Genomic DNA, 18345 nt, shown 5'->3' with positions numbered 1-18345 from the left:
TGAGCCCAGTACAGCCCGTGTTATTTGTATACTTTCAAAGGTGTGCTATAAGTATAGATGCTTATGGTTTCTTCCGATGCATCTTAATGCATGTGATTGTTTTACCTGCTTGATTGAATGTATGTGTGACATACATGTACTTGGTGGCCAAGGATGCCAGAAAAGGGTATTGGATATTGTGAGGCACTGTGTGGGTATTGGAAACCCAACCTTGTAAGAACGCGCGTGCTTTTTTTTTTTTTTGGTTCTTTTTTTTGGAGCTGGGGACCGAACCCAGGGCCTTAGCTTCGAGGCAAGCGCTCTACCACTGAGCTAAATCCCCAACCCCAGAATGCGTGCTTTTTAACTGCTGAGCCATCTCTCCAACCCAATGTTAAATGTTTTAAACTTGTAATTAAGTAATTTAATCCATAGGAGCACTTGGTAGTATAGCTAATATTTTTCTCTTCTGGATCCTGTTTTTATTCTGAATTTGCCTAGGAGGAAATAGGTATAGAAGGATACTGGGAAGTTTTTATAAAGCAGGTTCTGAATATAAGCCGTGTGATGACAGAGGTCAACATCAGCAGCTGTACTGAACTTTAGGATTCTCAAGTCATCGATCTCACATTTCAAACCAAGTCAAAGTAACCTTTTCCTGCTTGGGACTAGAAACATACAAAGTGCTTGAATCCTACCCAATTATTTCTTTTTAAAAAACAGAGAATGCCGGGTGGTGGTGATGCACACCTTTAATCCCAGCACTCAGAGGGCAGAGGCAGATCTGTGAGTTTGAGGGTAGCCTGGTCTATAGAGTGAGTTCCAGGATAGCTTGGGCTACATTGAGGAACTCTGAGGGGTCGGGGAATGACCGTAGTTAACAATTGGTATTCATTCATTCATTTAATTTAGACTGAGATTATGGTCCAGGTTGGCCTTGAATTCACTGTGTAACACATGATGTTTTTGGGTTATTTTTTGCCTTTTTTCTAGTTAGTGGTGTTATGGCATGTGCCACCATGACCTGCTTCATTTAGATTTTTTACTACCTTATTTCAACACCAATAGAGGCTGTTTGTATCAGTATAATGTTTTTGAAGTATATGTTCAGATTAGTCTGAAAATTTGAAGGAACTTTATTATTATTGAGATGAGGTTTTTGCCATATAGTTCTGGAACTCACTTTGTAGACCAAGCTGGCCCCAAATTCAGAGAGGTCCACCTGCTTCAGCCTTCCAAGTACTGGAATTGCAAGTGTCCACGTCTGTGCCTAACTTGAATATAAACTGCTAATGAATGTACAGTCCTTTTAGGAATTAAGTCATTCAGGTACTACATTTCAGGACCTTTTGTGGGATTTTTTTTTTTTTTTTTTTTTTTTTTTCGAGCTGGGGACCAACAGGGCCTTAAGCTTTTTGCTAGGCAAGCGCTCTACCACTGAGCTAAATCCCCAACCCGTGGATGTTTTTTATTGTCCTGAATGATTTACTTATCTTCTCGCCTCCCCTTTTTCTTATATTTTTGATTATGAACCTAGCCTTTAAGAGACTGAGCCGTCTCTCTAGCCCTCCTCCCCTCTTTTTGTAGTTGTGGTTTTTATATGTTTGTTTTTTGAGACAGTCTTGGGGTGTGTGTGTGTGTGCGCGCGTGTGTAAATGTTGCCCAGCCTGGCCTAGATCTGCAGCAGTTCTGCCTCAGTCTTAGTGCCACTGGACATGGTCTGGCTGTGTCTGTTCTTTGTTACTTTGGTGGGCCACAGAAACTGACACAAGAACATTAACAGCTTGCATGGATATGAGCCTGCATAATTGGATTTATTTTGTAGACTTTTATTGTTTTGCTTGTTTGAGATACAGAAGTATACAAGCAGTGTTATTGTGACAAAATAAATCTTTGGCTCTTATAACATGCTCTGGTATTACTATGACAGGAAAAAATGTCTGAAATACTATAACTGTTGTCAAAAGATGTGGTATAGGGGTTGGGGATTTAGCTCAGTGGTAGAGCGCTTGCCTAGGAATCGCAAGGTCCTGGGTTCAGTCCCCAGCTCCGAAAAAAAAGAACCAAAAAAAAAAAAAAAAAGATGTGGTATAATTTTAATTTTGTCTCTTATGCTTTGATTTCTGTCTATTTCAGTGATAACATTAACACATAGTTTATTATGTTAAATGTCACCTATTATAAGAAATCTTAAGAATATTCACTTTTGTGTGTCTTTAGGGACTGTAATGAAAGTTCAAACTTATAATTTCTTTTTTTTCCCCCTCCTGCCTGGCTCCCAAACTTATAATTTCTTATCCTGCTGGGATTGTATGTGTGGTCCACCACAGTGGTATCTTGATACCTTAAGAGAGACACACACAAAGGCAGACTGTCATCTGGAACAGCCCTCACTAGGAAATAGATTACCTGGACTCCATGCTTAGTGCATTTTTATTTGAATTTTACTTGATTTATTTTCTTCTGTTACTAACTGTATAGAACAAGGATTTTAAATTTGAACATACTCAAATCCAAAAGCTGTGCAGATCCTAATACATGTAATTCATAAAATTGCCAGTGAGAAAAAAATGCTGTTGGATAAATGCGTAAGTCTGAAGTGTAAAGTTCAGAGCGGCAACTACAGTGTATTCTTTTGTAATACAATCTAGACTGTTGTATCTGGTTGGATATTTTAGTTTTAAAATAATTGACATCTTAACTTCTGTTTTTTAAACATAGAAATAGCAAGTACATCTTCATTGGTGCCCGTGCTAAATTCATAGTAAAAAGACAGTTGATCATCTTAAAGGGTGAATAAAACACACCTTTTATTTTGTTTAAAAGCATATCAGTTTAGGGGCTCAGTGATTAAGAACACTGACCATTTTTCCAGAGGACCTGGGTTCAATTTCCAGCACACAAATGGTAGCTCATAGCCGTCTGTAACTCTGCTTCTAGAGGACCTGGCATCGTCACACAGACATATGTAGGCAAAACACCAGTGCACATAAAAGTAAAGAAATCATTTAAAGAAGCATATCAGGTTAAAAAAATGAAGTTAAAATACTTAGCATTTTTAAAACTTCAGAATAAAATTTTTGTTCATCATTAAAAGTCCATTTTAGCATTAGAAAAGTGATTAGGTACCACAAATACTTTATCACACGGTGTGATTTGTGGATTTGTTTGTTATTTTATTTTATTATTTTTTCAGACACAGTGTTCTATCTTTCTTGCTGTGATAAAACACAGATCAAAAAAACAACTTAGAGGAGGAAAGGATTTATTTGTTTTACACTTCTTTTTTTTTCTTTTTTTTTCGGAGCTGGGGACCGAACCCAGGCCTTGTGCTTGCTAGGCAAGCGCTTTACCACTGAGCTAAATCTCCAACCCCTTGTTTTACACTTCTAGGTCACAGTTTATCATGGAGGGAAATTAGGGCAGGAACTCAAGCAGGAACCAAGAAGGAATGTTGTTTGCTGGATTGTTTTTCTCCTCCCCCTCCCTCTTTTCCTCTCCCCTGCCCCCCAGAATTTCTTGGGACTTCAGACATTAGACCAGGCTGCACTCAAACTCAGAGACCTGCCTGCCTCTGCTTTTGGTTCCAAGTGCTATTAAAGGCTGTGCCCTGTTCAGCTAGTTTTATACAGCCTAGGCCTCCCTGCTCAGTGATGGTGTTACCTAGAGTGGGCTGGGCCTTCCCACATCAAACATGAGTCAAGACAATTCCTCACAGACATGGTACAGCACAATCTGATCTGGGCAGCTCTTCATTTGATACTTAGATGACTCCATGCTGTGTCACGTTGACAGCTGAAACTAAATAACTAGGCTACTCCATCCTTGTCCACTTGACACACAAACATATCACTTAAAGCTATAGCATTTCAACTCTTTCCTTGTTTCTAAGATCTTGTTAATATCATAAAATAAAATGTAGTTCAACTTTGAAAGCACAGTCTTTAAAAATTTCTAATACTTGAAAAGATTAATCTCTTTAAAAGTCCAAAGTCTTTCAACTATGGGCTCTATAAAATTCAAAACCAGCAATATCCTTATTCTCAGTGGGAAGAACTGGGCATATTTATACTCAGATCAACGCAAACCCAAACCCAGCAGTATAAATCCAAGTTCTGAAGCTCAGTGTTTGGCATCTTGGACTCAGTCAGCCTCTGGGCCCCAAAGGGCTTGGCAGCTCACCCCTTGAGCTGCGCTGTCCACAGCACATACAACTTGTCCTTTAGGGTCAGCCCAACTCTGCTTCACACCTGCTATTGTTCTCACATCTTAGTTCCTCAGTGCAAGTGCGACTGCACTCTCATCAGTGGCTTCTGGCCTTTATTGACTCTGACTCTGCCAGATGGTGCCAGGCCTCAGCCACTTTCTATGAACCTCTCAGTCCTGCAACTTTATGCCTTCAGAACCAGTGCAAGGTGGACTGATTCTTATGAGTTGCCTAGTTTTGCTCACCAGTAGAATGATAAAGCCTTGGTGTCGTGTGGAGTCTACACTGGAGAAATAGCCATCTTGAAGAGTTCGCCTTAGTGATACTGACCTCTTATTCATCACTATGATTATTCCGTCCTCACTGGATCAGGAACCACAGAATGATAATTCAAAACGCAGCACAAACAATTCTGTTGGGAGTTTTGCTTCCCCCTGAGAAACCAGATAAGCCAAGTTTTAGCATTTTTACCTTCCAAGCTCCATTATAGCCCATTTACTAAGCAGTGGTTTGTAATGATTCTCCAACTCAAAGTTTGAAAATTCTCCACAATTCTCTAGCCAAATAGTCCAAAAGCATGAAATGCTTTATGGTCAGGTTCCCTGTAGCTACAGCCTCACTCCTGATACCAGACTCAGTTCTGTTTTGCCTTTTTGTTGATTGTTGCTGTGAGCAATTTTGAAGAAGAAAGGATTTGTTTGGCTTGTACTTTGAAGGATACATCCCATTGTTGAGGGAAGTCTGGGCACAAACTGGAAGCAGAAACCACAGAAGAACACTCTTCCCTTGGTCAATCTCTGGCTTACTCACACGCTCATGTTTATCTAGTTTTCTTTTCTCTTGGTTTTTCAAGGTGGTTTCTTTGTGTTGGCTTTGACTTTCATAGAATTCACTATGCCTTGAACTTACAGAGGTCTGCCTGCCTCTGCCTCCAGAGTGCTAGGATTACAGGCGTCTGTACCACTGTCAGCCATCTAGTTTTCTTACATAGTCTAGGCTCACCTGGACCAGAGATGATGTGTTGCTGCCCATGCTGGGCTGGACCCTCCCATATCATTCCTCAGTCAAGACAAGACATGGCACAGACCAAATAGATTTGAACAGTTACTCAGCTGCGACTCTCCCTTAGATTACTCTGACTATGTCACATTGGCAGCTGAGACTGACTAGGATACAGGGTATCATTATGTCCATATTGGCCTCAGCCTCCTTGCTAAGTACTGGGGTTGCAGGAGCTTGTTAGCTTGCCTGACTAGAATTTTTCTATTTTAAGTTCCTAACAGTCCATTAAAAATTAGAAGAAATAACTTCTACTCTTGGCTAAGAACAAACCTTTCTTTGTGGCTATAATTGTGTGTGTTGTATGTATGTACATGTACATTTGGTTGTGTGTGTGTGTCAAAGGTTGGTGTTGGGTGTCTTCCCAATTGTTCTTTATGGTTTTGAGGCAGTTTTTCTTTTTTCAGTGTTTCTTGGGTAGGTGGTGGTTGCTTAAGTTTAGTGTGAGATCTTTGTAAGAGGTATTAGCTGGATGTGGTGGTGCTTACATTTAATTCCAGAACGCAAAGGCAGTGGCGGTGAATTCTCAGTGAATTCAATGCCAGCTTGCTGTACATGAGTTTCAGGCTAGCCGAGAATATATAGTGAGGTCATGTGTTCAAATAAATAAATTAAAAACAAAAAGATAGTATCATGGGTGGAGAGATGACTCAGTGGTTAAGGACTTTTCCTACTCTTTCAAAGGACCATACATAGTATAATGTAAAAGTATTAATTAAGCCTTTTTATCTTTGTCAGTATAATAAGATAGGTGTTCTTTAGAATCTAAATTTGTATTTACTTAATACAAGTAGTTCTTTTCTTGGTAGCTTTTTTTTTTAAGTTTTAAAAAATGACTGTTTTATTATTTTATATGTATGGTTATTTTGTCTGCATGTTTGTAAACTTTGTGTCTGGCCAGAAGAGGGTGTCTGATTCTCTGAGGGTGGAGAGTTACAGATGTGTGTATTACCCTTGTAATAGAATCTAGATCCTGTGGAAGAGCAGCCCAGTGTTCATAACTGATGCTTATTTTCAACTGTTCAGATTCACTTTTAACGGAAAAGTACTTTTGGTCCCTATTTCCTGACATACTTCTCCTGAATCATTTATGAATCTCAAATGATGATACCTGTGCTAACGAGGTTTTTCTGATGGCTGGCAGTCCTGGTGGTTTCAGAATATGGATAGGGCAAGGGACTGGTAATTGGAAAGACGGGGGTATAAGAGAGTTGGGAGAAACAGTTAACTTTATCATCAGTGTTCACAGGCTTCTTTTATAAAAAGCTAAAAGAAAAGGTTCAGGGAGCTTTTGGATAGATGAACTTTTAGGGAGCCCTGGAGGATGGCACCCTAGAAGGGGCATGGGGCTCTTTTGTTCTTTCTTATTTTCCAGATCTTTTCTCTAGTCTTTAAAATACTATTTATACAAAGTAAACTGTTAAGTGTAAATCCCAAATTAGGTTTTATGGATAGCTTTAGCAAAATTTGGACCTAACTTGAGGACTCCCAGTTTAGAGTTGATTAATGAAAAACATGGTAAAACAACCCTGTGGCTTGCAATCTGAATTGGAAGATACATGAGTCCTCAACCCATGGATCTGATGTCTTTAGATAGATAGCATCAGAATAAGCTGAATCAGAAGGTATCTTGCTGGTATTAGGGGAAACCCTCTTCTACATTTGGTTATAGATTTTCTGTACTAATTTTTTAGTGGGAGTATTGGAGAAACTTTAATATATGTTTTTCCCCCTAATTGGCCATTCTGTTGCCCCCATATAGTTACTTGTCTTTCATTTTTTTCCTTTAAAAATTTGTGACATTTAAAAATATTTATTATTAACATTTTTTAAGTTTATTTTTATTTTATGTGTATCAATGTTTTGCCTATATGTATCTATGTGTACCATGTGTGTGCTTGGTGTACACATAGACATAGACACACAATGCATGTGTACACCTATCATAATACAATTTTTAAAATGTCATTGAAGATTCTTCATTCCTTCATCCTTTTTTTCCTCTCAAGACAGGGTATGTCTGTGTACCCCTGATAGTCCTAAAACTTGCTCTGTACACAAGGCTGATCTTGAACTTGAGATCCTCTTGCCTCTCCCTCCAAAAGTATTGAAACTTCTGAGCTGTGACTCATGCTGCCTAAGGGTGAACTACAGGTGTGGGATACTACACACCAGGTTAATGTGGGATTAGAGTCAAGATTTTAGCTATGTGAGAACCCTAACTAACTGAGCTATATCTTTTTTCTTTGGTAAAAAAAAATTTTAAATAGCTACATTATTTTACATTTCCAACAGTGCTAAGGAGATGTGGTTTTTATTCTTTTCAGTAATTAAAAAAGTTACATGTATTTTAATATGTGGTAAGCATTATGGAATATTTTCCAGGACATACTCTGAGTAGAATAGAAAGCTTGCACATTTACTTAATGGTAGTTTTTCTAAGAAATGACAGCTGACTTGTAATGGATATGATTCTCTCCTTCTACTTAGTGTTTTTCAGGGACTAATTTCAGGTGGTCAGGCTTGTCACTAAGCAGGAGCAAGTGCCATTTTGCTGGTTCCTTTGGATTTTTTTTTTTTTTTTTTTTTGAGACATATCAAAATGTAGCTCAGGCTGACCTGAAATTCTCACTTTGTCTCCAGCACTCTGAGATTACAGACAGCAGGCCATTGAGTTGAGATTTCTTGGTTTCCCATACATTACGCAATGACTGATAATGGACCATCTTTTGATTTGGTTATGGGTCATTTGTGTGTCTTCTGGCAGAGTGTTTTATTTAAGTGCACTGTTCATGTTAGAAAATTGTGTTGGGTGTTGTTGACGTTCCTACACCTACTTTCCTACCAGTCCTTGTTGATTGTTGATTTGCAGGTATTTTCTCTGTGCGTTGTCTTTATTTCCTTGGTAATATTCTTTGCACAAATATTGTGAATCTTTTTCTTACCTGTTTGGTGTCATCCAGAATGACAAATCCAGAGGCATGGAATTTTCTCTGAGTTTTTAGTTGACTTCTATTTAGATCTAGCTTCTTTTTGAGATTTATTTATATATTGTATATGGTATAAATGAAGGACCAGTTTTTTGAGTTTTTCCCCTCTTCAGGTCATCTTTCTGTTTTTTTTTTTGTTTTCATATATGAAAGAAAGCACAGGACTGGCTGTAAAAGTAACTTTTATTCTCCTGCAGTAACTGTTGTCTTGGAAGCTTCTAGCCTCTGTGTGATCTAATCTAGGCCTAGAATTTCCAGAATTATTGCTGCACAAGCTCACCCTTTCTAACTTTTTCTGAACTCTGGCTTGCTGGTTCAATTCAGCTGTTTGGGTTTAAATTCTTTTCCAAGCTGACTGATTCAATTTGGCTTCTTTCTCTTGGCTTCTGAATTTCTATGCTTAGCTTCAGAATACTAACTTTGTTAATATGTCCTAATCTTCTGGCTTCTTATTCTAGCTTGTTCTCTGTCTTTCTGCAATTTGTCTCTGTATAACTATCCTCCATCTTTCTCTGTACTGCTCCTAAAAGAGCTTCCCTTTTCTCTATCTCATGAGAGTTGGGCGTATCCTAGTCTGTCAAATGTTTCTCTGATTTGTCTGCCGCTCAAGTAGACATCACTTTCTGACATGGGTGCTTTCTTCTACAAACTAACTTTGCCTTCATTGTTTGTTATTGAAAGTGCGTACTGACGTCATCACCATCACCACCAGCACCAGCATCAGCATCAGCATCAGCATCATTGGTTTTTTGAGACAGGGTTTCTCTTGCTGTCCTGGAACTTGTTCTTTCTGTAGACCAGGCTGGTCTTGAACTGAGATCTTTCTGCTTCTGCTGGGATTAAAGGCTTGGGCCAACATTGCCTGGGTCCATTTTCATTATTTTTAGGAGAGGTTTAAGAGTTGTTGGTTATTTTGAAATGTTGATAGAATTCATAAGTAAAGCTATCTGTCTCTATTTTTCTTTTTTTCCCTTCGGAGCTGGGGACCGAACCCAGGGCCTTGTGCTTGCTAGGCAAGCGCTCTACCACTGAGCCAAATCCCCAACCCCGTCTTTATTTTTAAAGATATATTTATTTATTTTATATACATGAGTACACTGTAGCTGTCTTCAGACACTCTAGACCAGAGGAGGGCATCAGATTTCTTTATGGTTGGTTGTGAGCCACCGTGTGGTTGCTGGAACTTGAACTCAGGACCTGTGGAAGAGCAGTCGGTGCTTTTAACTGCTGAGCCATCTCTCTACCTCCCCTGTCTCCAATTTATTTTTTGCTGAGCTGTTTCGGATTACTGACTTAATCAACTTTGCCTCTTCTTGGGTCTGCTCAGATTTCATAGTCTTCCTTTGTGTGAAGTTTAAGGATTTTTTTTTTTCATTTTATTTTTGTTATCCAGTTTGGCATATGATGAATTGCTTGAGTTATTCTTTAAAAATTCTATTTCTGTAAAGTTAGTAGTAACACCCATTTTTATTTCCCATCTTAGTAATTTGATGCTTTTCCCCTCTCTTAAATAGATAAGTACTTTTTTTTTTCTTTTTCTTTTTTTTCAGAGCTGGAGACCGAATCCAGGGCCTTGCGCTTGCTAGGCAAGCGCTCTACCACCGAGCTAAATCCCCAACCCCTAGATAGTACTTTTTAAGTATGGTTTACTTCCCTTTCTAAAGAGTCAACCTTTGCTTTTTTTTGTATTTTAATTTTTATTTATTTTTGCAGTACTTTTTTTTATTATTTCCTTCCATTATGAATTTAGGCTTATGTGCTTCCTTTTTCTTTGTTCTTATTGATTTGAGAGGATTTCTCTTTTCTTCATTTGTTCATTCTTGTTTGTTCATGTACTCCAGTCTGGCCTCAAATCCATTGCATAGCCAAGATGCCCTTGGAGCCCTACCTCTGCTCTGTAGTGCTTGGACCACAGACATGTGATAGTGGACCTGGTTTTTGTGGTGCTGAGGATAGAGCCTGGGTTTCCTGAATGCTAAACAAGCACTCATACATCTCTCTCTGATCCTTGTTTTGATGGATATTATTTCTAGAATAGTGCTGTGATAATAAAAGATTATTCTTGTCATTCTTTAATGATGGTTTAAATATATTTTATTATATTTGATATTTTGTTGATATATTAATATTTTGTGACTCATTTTTCTATTAGAAATTACTAATTTTAAATTGATTATATTAATTGAGAACTATAGTAAGTACAACAAACAGATTAGCCGGTACTCTTGTTATAGAAAATTTATCTTAGCCTCCTGTGATTCCTTTATGGTACTTATAAAATCTTTAGGTAAACACATTCTAAAGGGGAATATGTTCTTTTTATTATTTCTTCTTTTTTTAAATTTGAGACAGGCTTTCACTCTGGTAGGCTTATAAATGAGAAGATAATGATAATTTGCTTTTTTTTTTTTTTTTTTTTTGGTTTTTTTTTTTTGGAGCTGGGGGCCGAACCCAGGGCCTTGCGCTTTCTAGGCAAGCACTCTACCACTGAGCTAAATCCTCAACCCTTGCTTTTATTTTGAGACAAGGTTTCTGTGACGCTAATGCTGGACTTAAACTTGAATTTCATAAAGCTAAGCAAGTTATAGACAATTGTTAGTCAAATATGAGTGGTAGTAAATTGCCTATAATTAAGTCATCTCCTGCTATGGTTCATAGAGGAATAAAACAGTCGTATATCTTTTAAACCTGAATTGTCCTTAACAAGAAATTTAAGCTGATGGGAAAATAGACAAGAGTCACAAGCTGAAGTCTCCTGGTATATAGCTTTGCTTATTCTGACACAAAAGAGGTAGAATAACATTTAGAATGAAGATCTTCCATTCACAAAGTCAGGGGATGACTTATGAATGCTCAGTTAGTGGGAACGTTCAAGTTTACCTGTGAATGAATAGTGGATGTATTTCCACTGTAAAGCTATTGGCACTGCTGAACACTTTTACTACAGTCAGCTTTCACTGTAAACCTTTTGATTTCCCCACCAGTTAATGTTATTTAATTCATACTTTTTAACTGTGTTTTGGAATAAAGTTTCTGACCATCAATTACACATTTTTCTGTTCTTACCTCTTTCTCATATTATTGGTTGATTGTGTTTTTGAGACAGAGGTTCTCTGTGTCGCCTTAGCCATAATGGAACTAGCCTTACAGACCAGGGTAACCTCAAACTGCAAGGCCCTATCTGAGATATAAAAGCCAAGGATTTCTCCAATCTACCAATAAATTCAGCTTAAAAAATGAAAATCATGTGATATAAAACTTAGGAAAATGATAAACAGTGAGCACATTCTCTACCCCTGTCACCCATTAGTTAAAGTGCTCATTACATTTATGTCCTCCATCCTATTCGCTCTTTGTCCTCTATGACTTAAAGCCAGGCCTTTACGATTCATACAACCAGGGGTTAAGTGATGGCTCAGGTGAGGAAATGCCTGCTGCGAGCGTGCAGGTGTGAGGACTTGGATTTGAGCACCTACAGAGGAAACTGTGTGTGCCTGTCATCCTAGCAAAGGAAAGGTAGACACAGCAGGATCTTTAGGACTTGTTAACCAGTCAGTCTGACAGAGTGGTGAGCAAGGTTAGTTAAGTGAGAGATTTAACATTGAGGTGAAAAGTATTGGAGAGAGACTCAGTGGTTAAGACTGCTTTCTTCTTCAGAGGACTTGAGTTTGCAGAGGACTTGAGTTTGTTCCTTGCGCTCATGCTGAACAGCTTACAACTGCCTGTTACTCCTTCAGCTCCAGGGTATCTGGTGCCTTCTTTTGGCCTCTGCGTAACTGCACATGTGTGGCATACATTCAATACACATACCCTTAAATAAAAATTAACGTTAATTAAAAAAAAGTAAGGTAAAGAAAAATGTGCCCTGGGATCAGATCAAGGCATCAGCAGTACTAAGCTTCCTTTGGAAGCCCTAGGACTTGCCAACCATTGTAGACTGGGTGGCTGTGAAAAGCTAGTAAAAGATTTCTGAATGTTCATGGACCAAAGAGTCAGTGAGTTCCAGGTAAAGATTCTATCTGGAAAGAAATAGAGAGGAAGATACCTGATGTCCCTCGCCCCTTTGCTTTCATATTATCATGTCAGTTTTGGAGTTTCTGTTGACCGTTAACTATTTACATTTTGAGTAAACTTTATGGATTAAATAGTCATCTCTTGAAAGTGGTAGTGGAAGTGTAGTACACATGACTACTGAAAATTGGCTCTGTTCCTTGTTACCCTGCATGTAGCTATATGGATATGTAAACTACAAAATGTTAGAGACCACAGAAGATCCTGCTGGCATCTTATAGCAGAAAATAAATTCATCTTTAAAAATAAAGTCACTCTTATTTTTATTCTTTCATTTCTCTGAACAGGTTCTTTGGCATGGACACAAGTTCAGTGGGAACATTAGAACTGACTGATCAAACTCCCGTTTTATTAGGAAGCACAGCCATGGCAACTAGTCTCACGAACGTAGGAAATTCATTTAGTGGCCCACCTAATCCATTAGTGTCTAGATCTAGTAAGTTCCAGAATTCATCAGTGGAAGATGATGATGATGTTGTTTTTATTGAACCCGTACAACCTCCTCCATCTTCTGCACCTTTGGTTGCTGATCAAAGATCCATAACATTTACATCTTCAAAAAATGAAGAACTACAAGGAAATGATCCCAAAATTCTTCCTTCATCGAAAGAGTTGGCTCCACAAAAGGGCAGTGTAAGCGAGACAATTGTTATTGATGATGAAGAGGACATGGAAACAAATCAAGGGCAGGAGAAGAATTCCTCAAATTTTATTGAAAGGAGACCTTCTGAAACTAAAAACAGAACGAATGATGTGGATTTCTCTAGTTCCACGTTTTCAAGAAGTAAAGTAAATGCAGGAATGAGTAATAGTGGTATTACCACAGAACCAGACTCTGAAATTCAGATTGCTAACGTCACAACCTTAGAAACAGGCGTAAGCTCTGTGAGTGACGGCCAGCTGGAAAGTACTGAAGGGAGAGATATGAACTTAATGATTACTCATGTAACTTCACTGCATAACACCAGCCTGGGAGACAGCTCTAATGGACTGCAGTCCAGCAACTTTGGTGTGAATATACAGACGTACACCCCCTCTCTGACGTCACAGACCAAGACTGGAGTGGGACCGTTTAATCCTGGTAGGATGAATGTTGCAGGAGATGTATTTCAGAATGGAGAGTCTGCACCTCATCATAATCCTGGTAAGAAGTGATACTTTGCTTCATAAAGATGAATTTACTGTTTTTTTGGGTATTTTTCATTGAAATAAAAGTGTTGTTTAGTGGCCTCATATAGAAAATGTTTTAATTTTGTTAATATTAAAGTTTGGAATGTTAATGAATTGTAAAATATATAATTGTAAAGTAGAATATTAGTCTGATTTTATTTAATGAATTAAAAATTCTGCATAAACTTAGCATATTTTTATAGGTTGATTTTTGCTAATATAATATGTAAATTAGAACAAAAGGATTAATAACATACTTAAAAACATTGTATATTGTTCTCTTTCTGCATGTTTTTCATGTTTTTATTAAGAATTGGCTAAGGTATTTTTTTTTTTTTAATTTCCTACCCCACCCCCCACCCCAGCCTGAGGACCAAACCCAGGGCCTTGTGCTTGCTAGGCAAGCGCTCTACCACTGAGCTAAATCCCCAAACCCTATTTCCTATCTTTTGAAGAAAGCAAAACACAGTTTTAATTTTTAAACTATTCTAAGGGATGATTGACATATAAAAACTGTACATGTTTACTACATTCAACTCATTGACTTTGAGGTCCTTGTGCTTTGTTTGCTTGCTATTTTCTTTGTTCTTTGAGATAGGGCCTCACTTGGTAGCATTGACTGGCCTGGAACTTGCTGTGTAAACCAGGGTGACCTTGGACTCAGAGATCTACTTGCCTCTAAGTGCTGGGATTAAAAGGCATGTAGCAACACGCATGCCTTGCTTTGATTACTCATTTAGTGTTATTTTTTATTTATTTTACATTTTCCAGTGATTTTAATAAGTACTTTATTATTTATCAAAGTTGGTATATTTTCCTTTTCTTTTAAAAATTTTTCTGATACAGGGTTTCTCTACATCCGTGATTGTCCTGGAACTGACTCTGTAGACCAGGCTTGCCTCAAACTCAGATCTGCCAGCCTGTGCCTCTGCCTCTGCCTCTGCCTCCTAAGTGCTGGGACTAAAGGCTGGTGTCACCACTGCCTGGCTATGTTGGAATATTTTTTGACTATTGGAAGTCCCCTTTTTTTGTAAGCTTCTTTGCTCTCTGCTTAGCTGGGTGTAATGGCACATGCCTTTAGTTTCAGCCTTTCAGAGATGAAGGCAGAAGGATGAAGAATTCAAAGCCAGCCTCTACTCTGCATAGCACATTTGAGGGCATCTTAGGCTACAGTGAGACTCTATAAAAGGTCTCTCCTCAAACAAAACTGGCCTTTTCACAAACACTGTGTCTGTTCCTCTTCTCTGCATGAAGATAGGTCTTCTACCTCAGTTTCTATGTGTTTATCTCCACTTCATTATTTAGTCTCACTAGCAACTTTAGCACCTAGAAAGTGTGTAAAATTAATGTGGGATCACCAAAATGTCGTTGATGTGCACTGTTCCTTGATATACATGAGGTTTAAAAACCACTTTACTCACTGACTGTGTATGAGTATTCGCCTTTGTGTATATATCTGCACCATGAGCTTGAGGAGACCAAAGAGGGACTAGAACTCCTGGCACTGGAATTACAGACGTCTGTGAGAGAGCCTCCAAGTAGGTGCTGGGGATCTAACAGGAGTCGGAAATAGCAGCTGGTTACTCTTAACCTATAAGCCTGCTATTTTTGTTTATTTACTTCAACATTAGTCTCTGATTAGTGGAGAACATTTGGGAAATGCATAATTAAGAATGAAGGGTAGGGGCTGGAGAGATGGCTCAGTGGTTAAGAGTGCTGGCCGCTCTTCCAGAGGACCCTGGTTCAATTCCCAGCACCTACATGGCAGCTCAGAGCTATCTGCAACTCCAGTTTTAGGTTATCTGGCACCCTTACACAAACATAAATGCAGGCAAAACACTAATGCACATAACGAGAAATATATACATAATTTAAGAAGAGAATAAGGGTCAATACCCTTATTTTTATTAATGGAAGATGATAATTGCCATCAGTGTTGTTGGTAGTTATCTTTAAGTCCTGTTTCTGTTTCTCTTAATTTAGCCTAGTTGAAACATAGCTCTGTATAATGTAGTTTTATGTTTTTAAAGATAAATTATTTAGATTTGCTTTATTATTTTATGAGTGTTTTGCCTAATTCATAGTAGAGACTGGACTTTTGAAACATCAAAGCCCACCCCTAATGACACACTTACTCCAACAAGGGCCATACCTACTCCAGCAGGGCCACATTTACTAATTTTTCTAATCCTTTTCAAATAGTGCCACTTCCTGTGACCAAGCATTCACACATATGAACCTTTTGGGTGCATACTTAGTCAATCAGCATAATGTCTACATATGCATGTCCAGGCCAGTGGTCATTGTTGGCTGTGTTCTTCAACCACTTCTTTATTTTTAGGCAGGGTTTCTGAATGAACCTGAAACGTATGGGTTTGACTTGACTGGCTGGCCAGCAAGCACTAGGGACCTTCCTGTTTCTGCCTCCTCTTTACTGGAATTCACTGTATCTGTTGGGTTCACTGTACCTGTTAGGTTTTTGGTTTATTTTTTATTTATTTATTTTTTTTTAAATATAGCTGTTGGGGTTGGGGATTTAAAGATTTATTTATTTATTTTGTATATGAGTACACTGTAGCTGTCTTCTGACACACCAGAAGAGGGCATCGGATTCCATTACAGATGGTTGTGAGCCACCATGTGGTTGCTGGGATTTGAACTCAGGACCTCTGAAAGAGCAGTCGGTGCTCTTAACCACTGAGCCATCTCTCCAGCCCTTGGTTTATTTTTTAATGTGTGTTGTAGGTGATGAAACTCTGGTTCTTATTTTTCCATGTAGAGTGCTTACCCAGATCTTTGTTATTTATTTATTTATTTATTTATTTATTTATTTATTTATTTATTTATTTATTTTTTGAGACAGAGTTTTATGTAGCCCAGTTCAGTATGGAACTAAAGATGATCTTGAATTACCAATCGTTTTTTGCTTTTACCTTCTGAGTGGATCACAGGCATGTGCCACCACCATGTCCAGTTGTTGTTGTTTTTTTAAATTAAATACTTTTCTCCTCCATGACATATATTTAGGAAAAGCCTTAAATATAACTAAAAATTTTCTTCTCTCTTTTATGTATGTGTATTTACAGTCATGCTGCCTTGGTTACTTTTATATTGCTATGATAAAACACCAAGACCAAAAGCAGGAAGAGGGAGAAAAGGTTTATTTCAGCCAGCATGTCCTGACCACAGGCCTTCATATTGGATGGAAGGACAGACCCAGCCTAGAGTGTGGAGGCAGAAGCTGCTGCAGAGACCTTACAGTAGTGTTGCTTACTGGCTCACTCTCCTAGTTTGCTAGGCTGTGTCCAGTTTATGTCAAGTTAGCCTGGGCACAGCCAGACCTTACAGGAGTCAGGTTCTCCGTCTTGTAGGTCCTGGGGCTTGTTGACAAGTGCCTTTACCTGCTGAGCCATCTCACTTCCTCGTGCTTAGGTCTTTGCAGTGTTCCGGATCAGCTCGTTACACAGACTCTACTGAGCCATATACCCAGATTGAGAATTTTTGATTTATGACATATATTGCTGTATGTTTTCCAGACCATTTTTACAAATTTATATTGCCACCAGGTAAATATTAGTATGTTTTTCATTGTAGCTTTTTTTAGTTTATATAAATGTAGTCAGAGTTAGTTTGTCCTCAGTGTTAGTTTTAGAATAGCTGTTTTTCTAATCATTATAAGTATGTCAACAGTATTGATATGAAAAAGTAAATGGCATTGTCACCATTAAGAGGAATCAATCACTTCAGCTAGGCCTACATAGCGAGACCTGTCTAAAAAATAATTGATAGTATCTATAGTTCTGAGAGCATGGTGGAGATACTGTTCTGAAGTCTCTATACCATTCCTTTAAATACCTAACAGGTTTTCCTTTCTAAAAGATTTATTCTTAGTTATGCCTTACGTGCCTGTCTGTTACGTGCATGTATATGTGTAAATGCCTGGAGAGGGTAAGAGGGGGCATCAGATCCTTCACAGCTGAAGGTATGGCTAGGTATGAGCTGTCTGACATGGGTGTTGGGTACTAAACTTCAGTTCTAGAAAGCAGTTATTCTTGACTGCTGAGCTATCTTCCCAGCCTCTACAGTAATTTTTAAAGTTTGTCTATGTCAAGTTTATGTGTATTAAAGTTCTTGATTCTTAGTTTAATTTTAGTTTTTAAATGTAATTATTTTTAATATATGCATTTGTCTTATTTTTATTTCTTTAGGAAAATAGATGGGTTGTAAAAATATGTATTACTCCTATACTGCTTATTTGTTATATAAAAGAATATAAAAATTCACTTAAGAAAAATAGAGGCTGGCAAAATACCTCAATGAATAAATGCCCATGTCACTTGAGGTTCATACCTGGAATTCATGTGGTGGAAGAGGAGAGCTGTCTGTCTCCCAGAACGAGAGAGCTGACTTCCGCAAGTTGTTAAAAAAAGAAAACAAAAGAACAACAAAAAACCAACCCCCTCTCTCAAAACCTAAAATGCAGTCAGACTGATAAAGTTTTTAATTAGCCTCTTACATTTTTGGACTATTTTCATTTGTAATAGAGAATAGATTAAGAGTTAGAAAACTTACTAGGCATTGTGGTTCTAATCTGTAATCCTAGCATTTGGAAACTAAACTCAGGAGCGATCAGTAATTAAGAGTGAGGTACATAGAAAATTTGAGGCTACTCTGACTCAAAGAAGAAAGTTATAATTCTGCTATTTATACCAGTTCTTCTACTGGTGTTATTTGGAAAAATATAACTTATTTCGTTATCTTTTTATATAAAAGTGAGGGTTTAGATAAATGATTAATTACCATTCCTGCCTATTCCTAAAATGTTTTTAAATATTGGGGGAAGTGAAAACCTGGAAGTAGGGGAAATGT

General features: G+C 38.0%; 1 protein-coding gene across 1 annotated transcript in view; it reads left to right on the top strand.

Moving 5' to 3' along the window:
* Positions 1-18345, top strand: part of Zmym2 (zinc finger MYM-type containing 2) — a 73905-nt gene that overhangs the window by 2300 nt on the left and 53260 nt on the right. The window contains 1 exon segment of the mRNA XM_032917999.1: positions 12594-13450. Within this exon segment, the coding sequence (XP_032773890.1) occupies positions 12604-13450 (847 nt within the window). The 5' untranslated portion in view covers positions 12594-12603.

Source organism: Rattus rattus, chromosome 12, assembly GCF_011064425.1.
Source record: "Rattus rattus isolate New Zealand chromosome 12, Rrattus_CSIRO_v1, whole genome shotgun sequence".
In the NCBI taxonomy this organism is placed as follows: Eukaryota; Metazoa; Chordata; class Mammalia; order Rodentia; family Muridae; genus Rattus; species Rattus rattus.
This window is presented reverse-complemented; position numbering and strand designations above follow the sequence as displayed.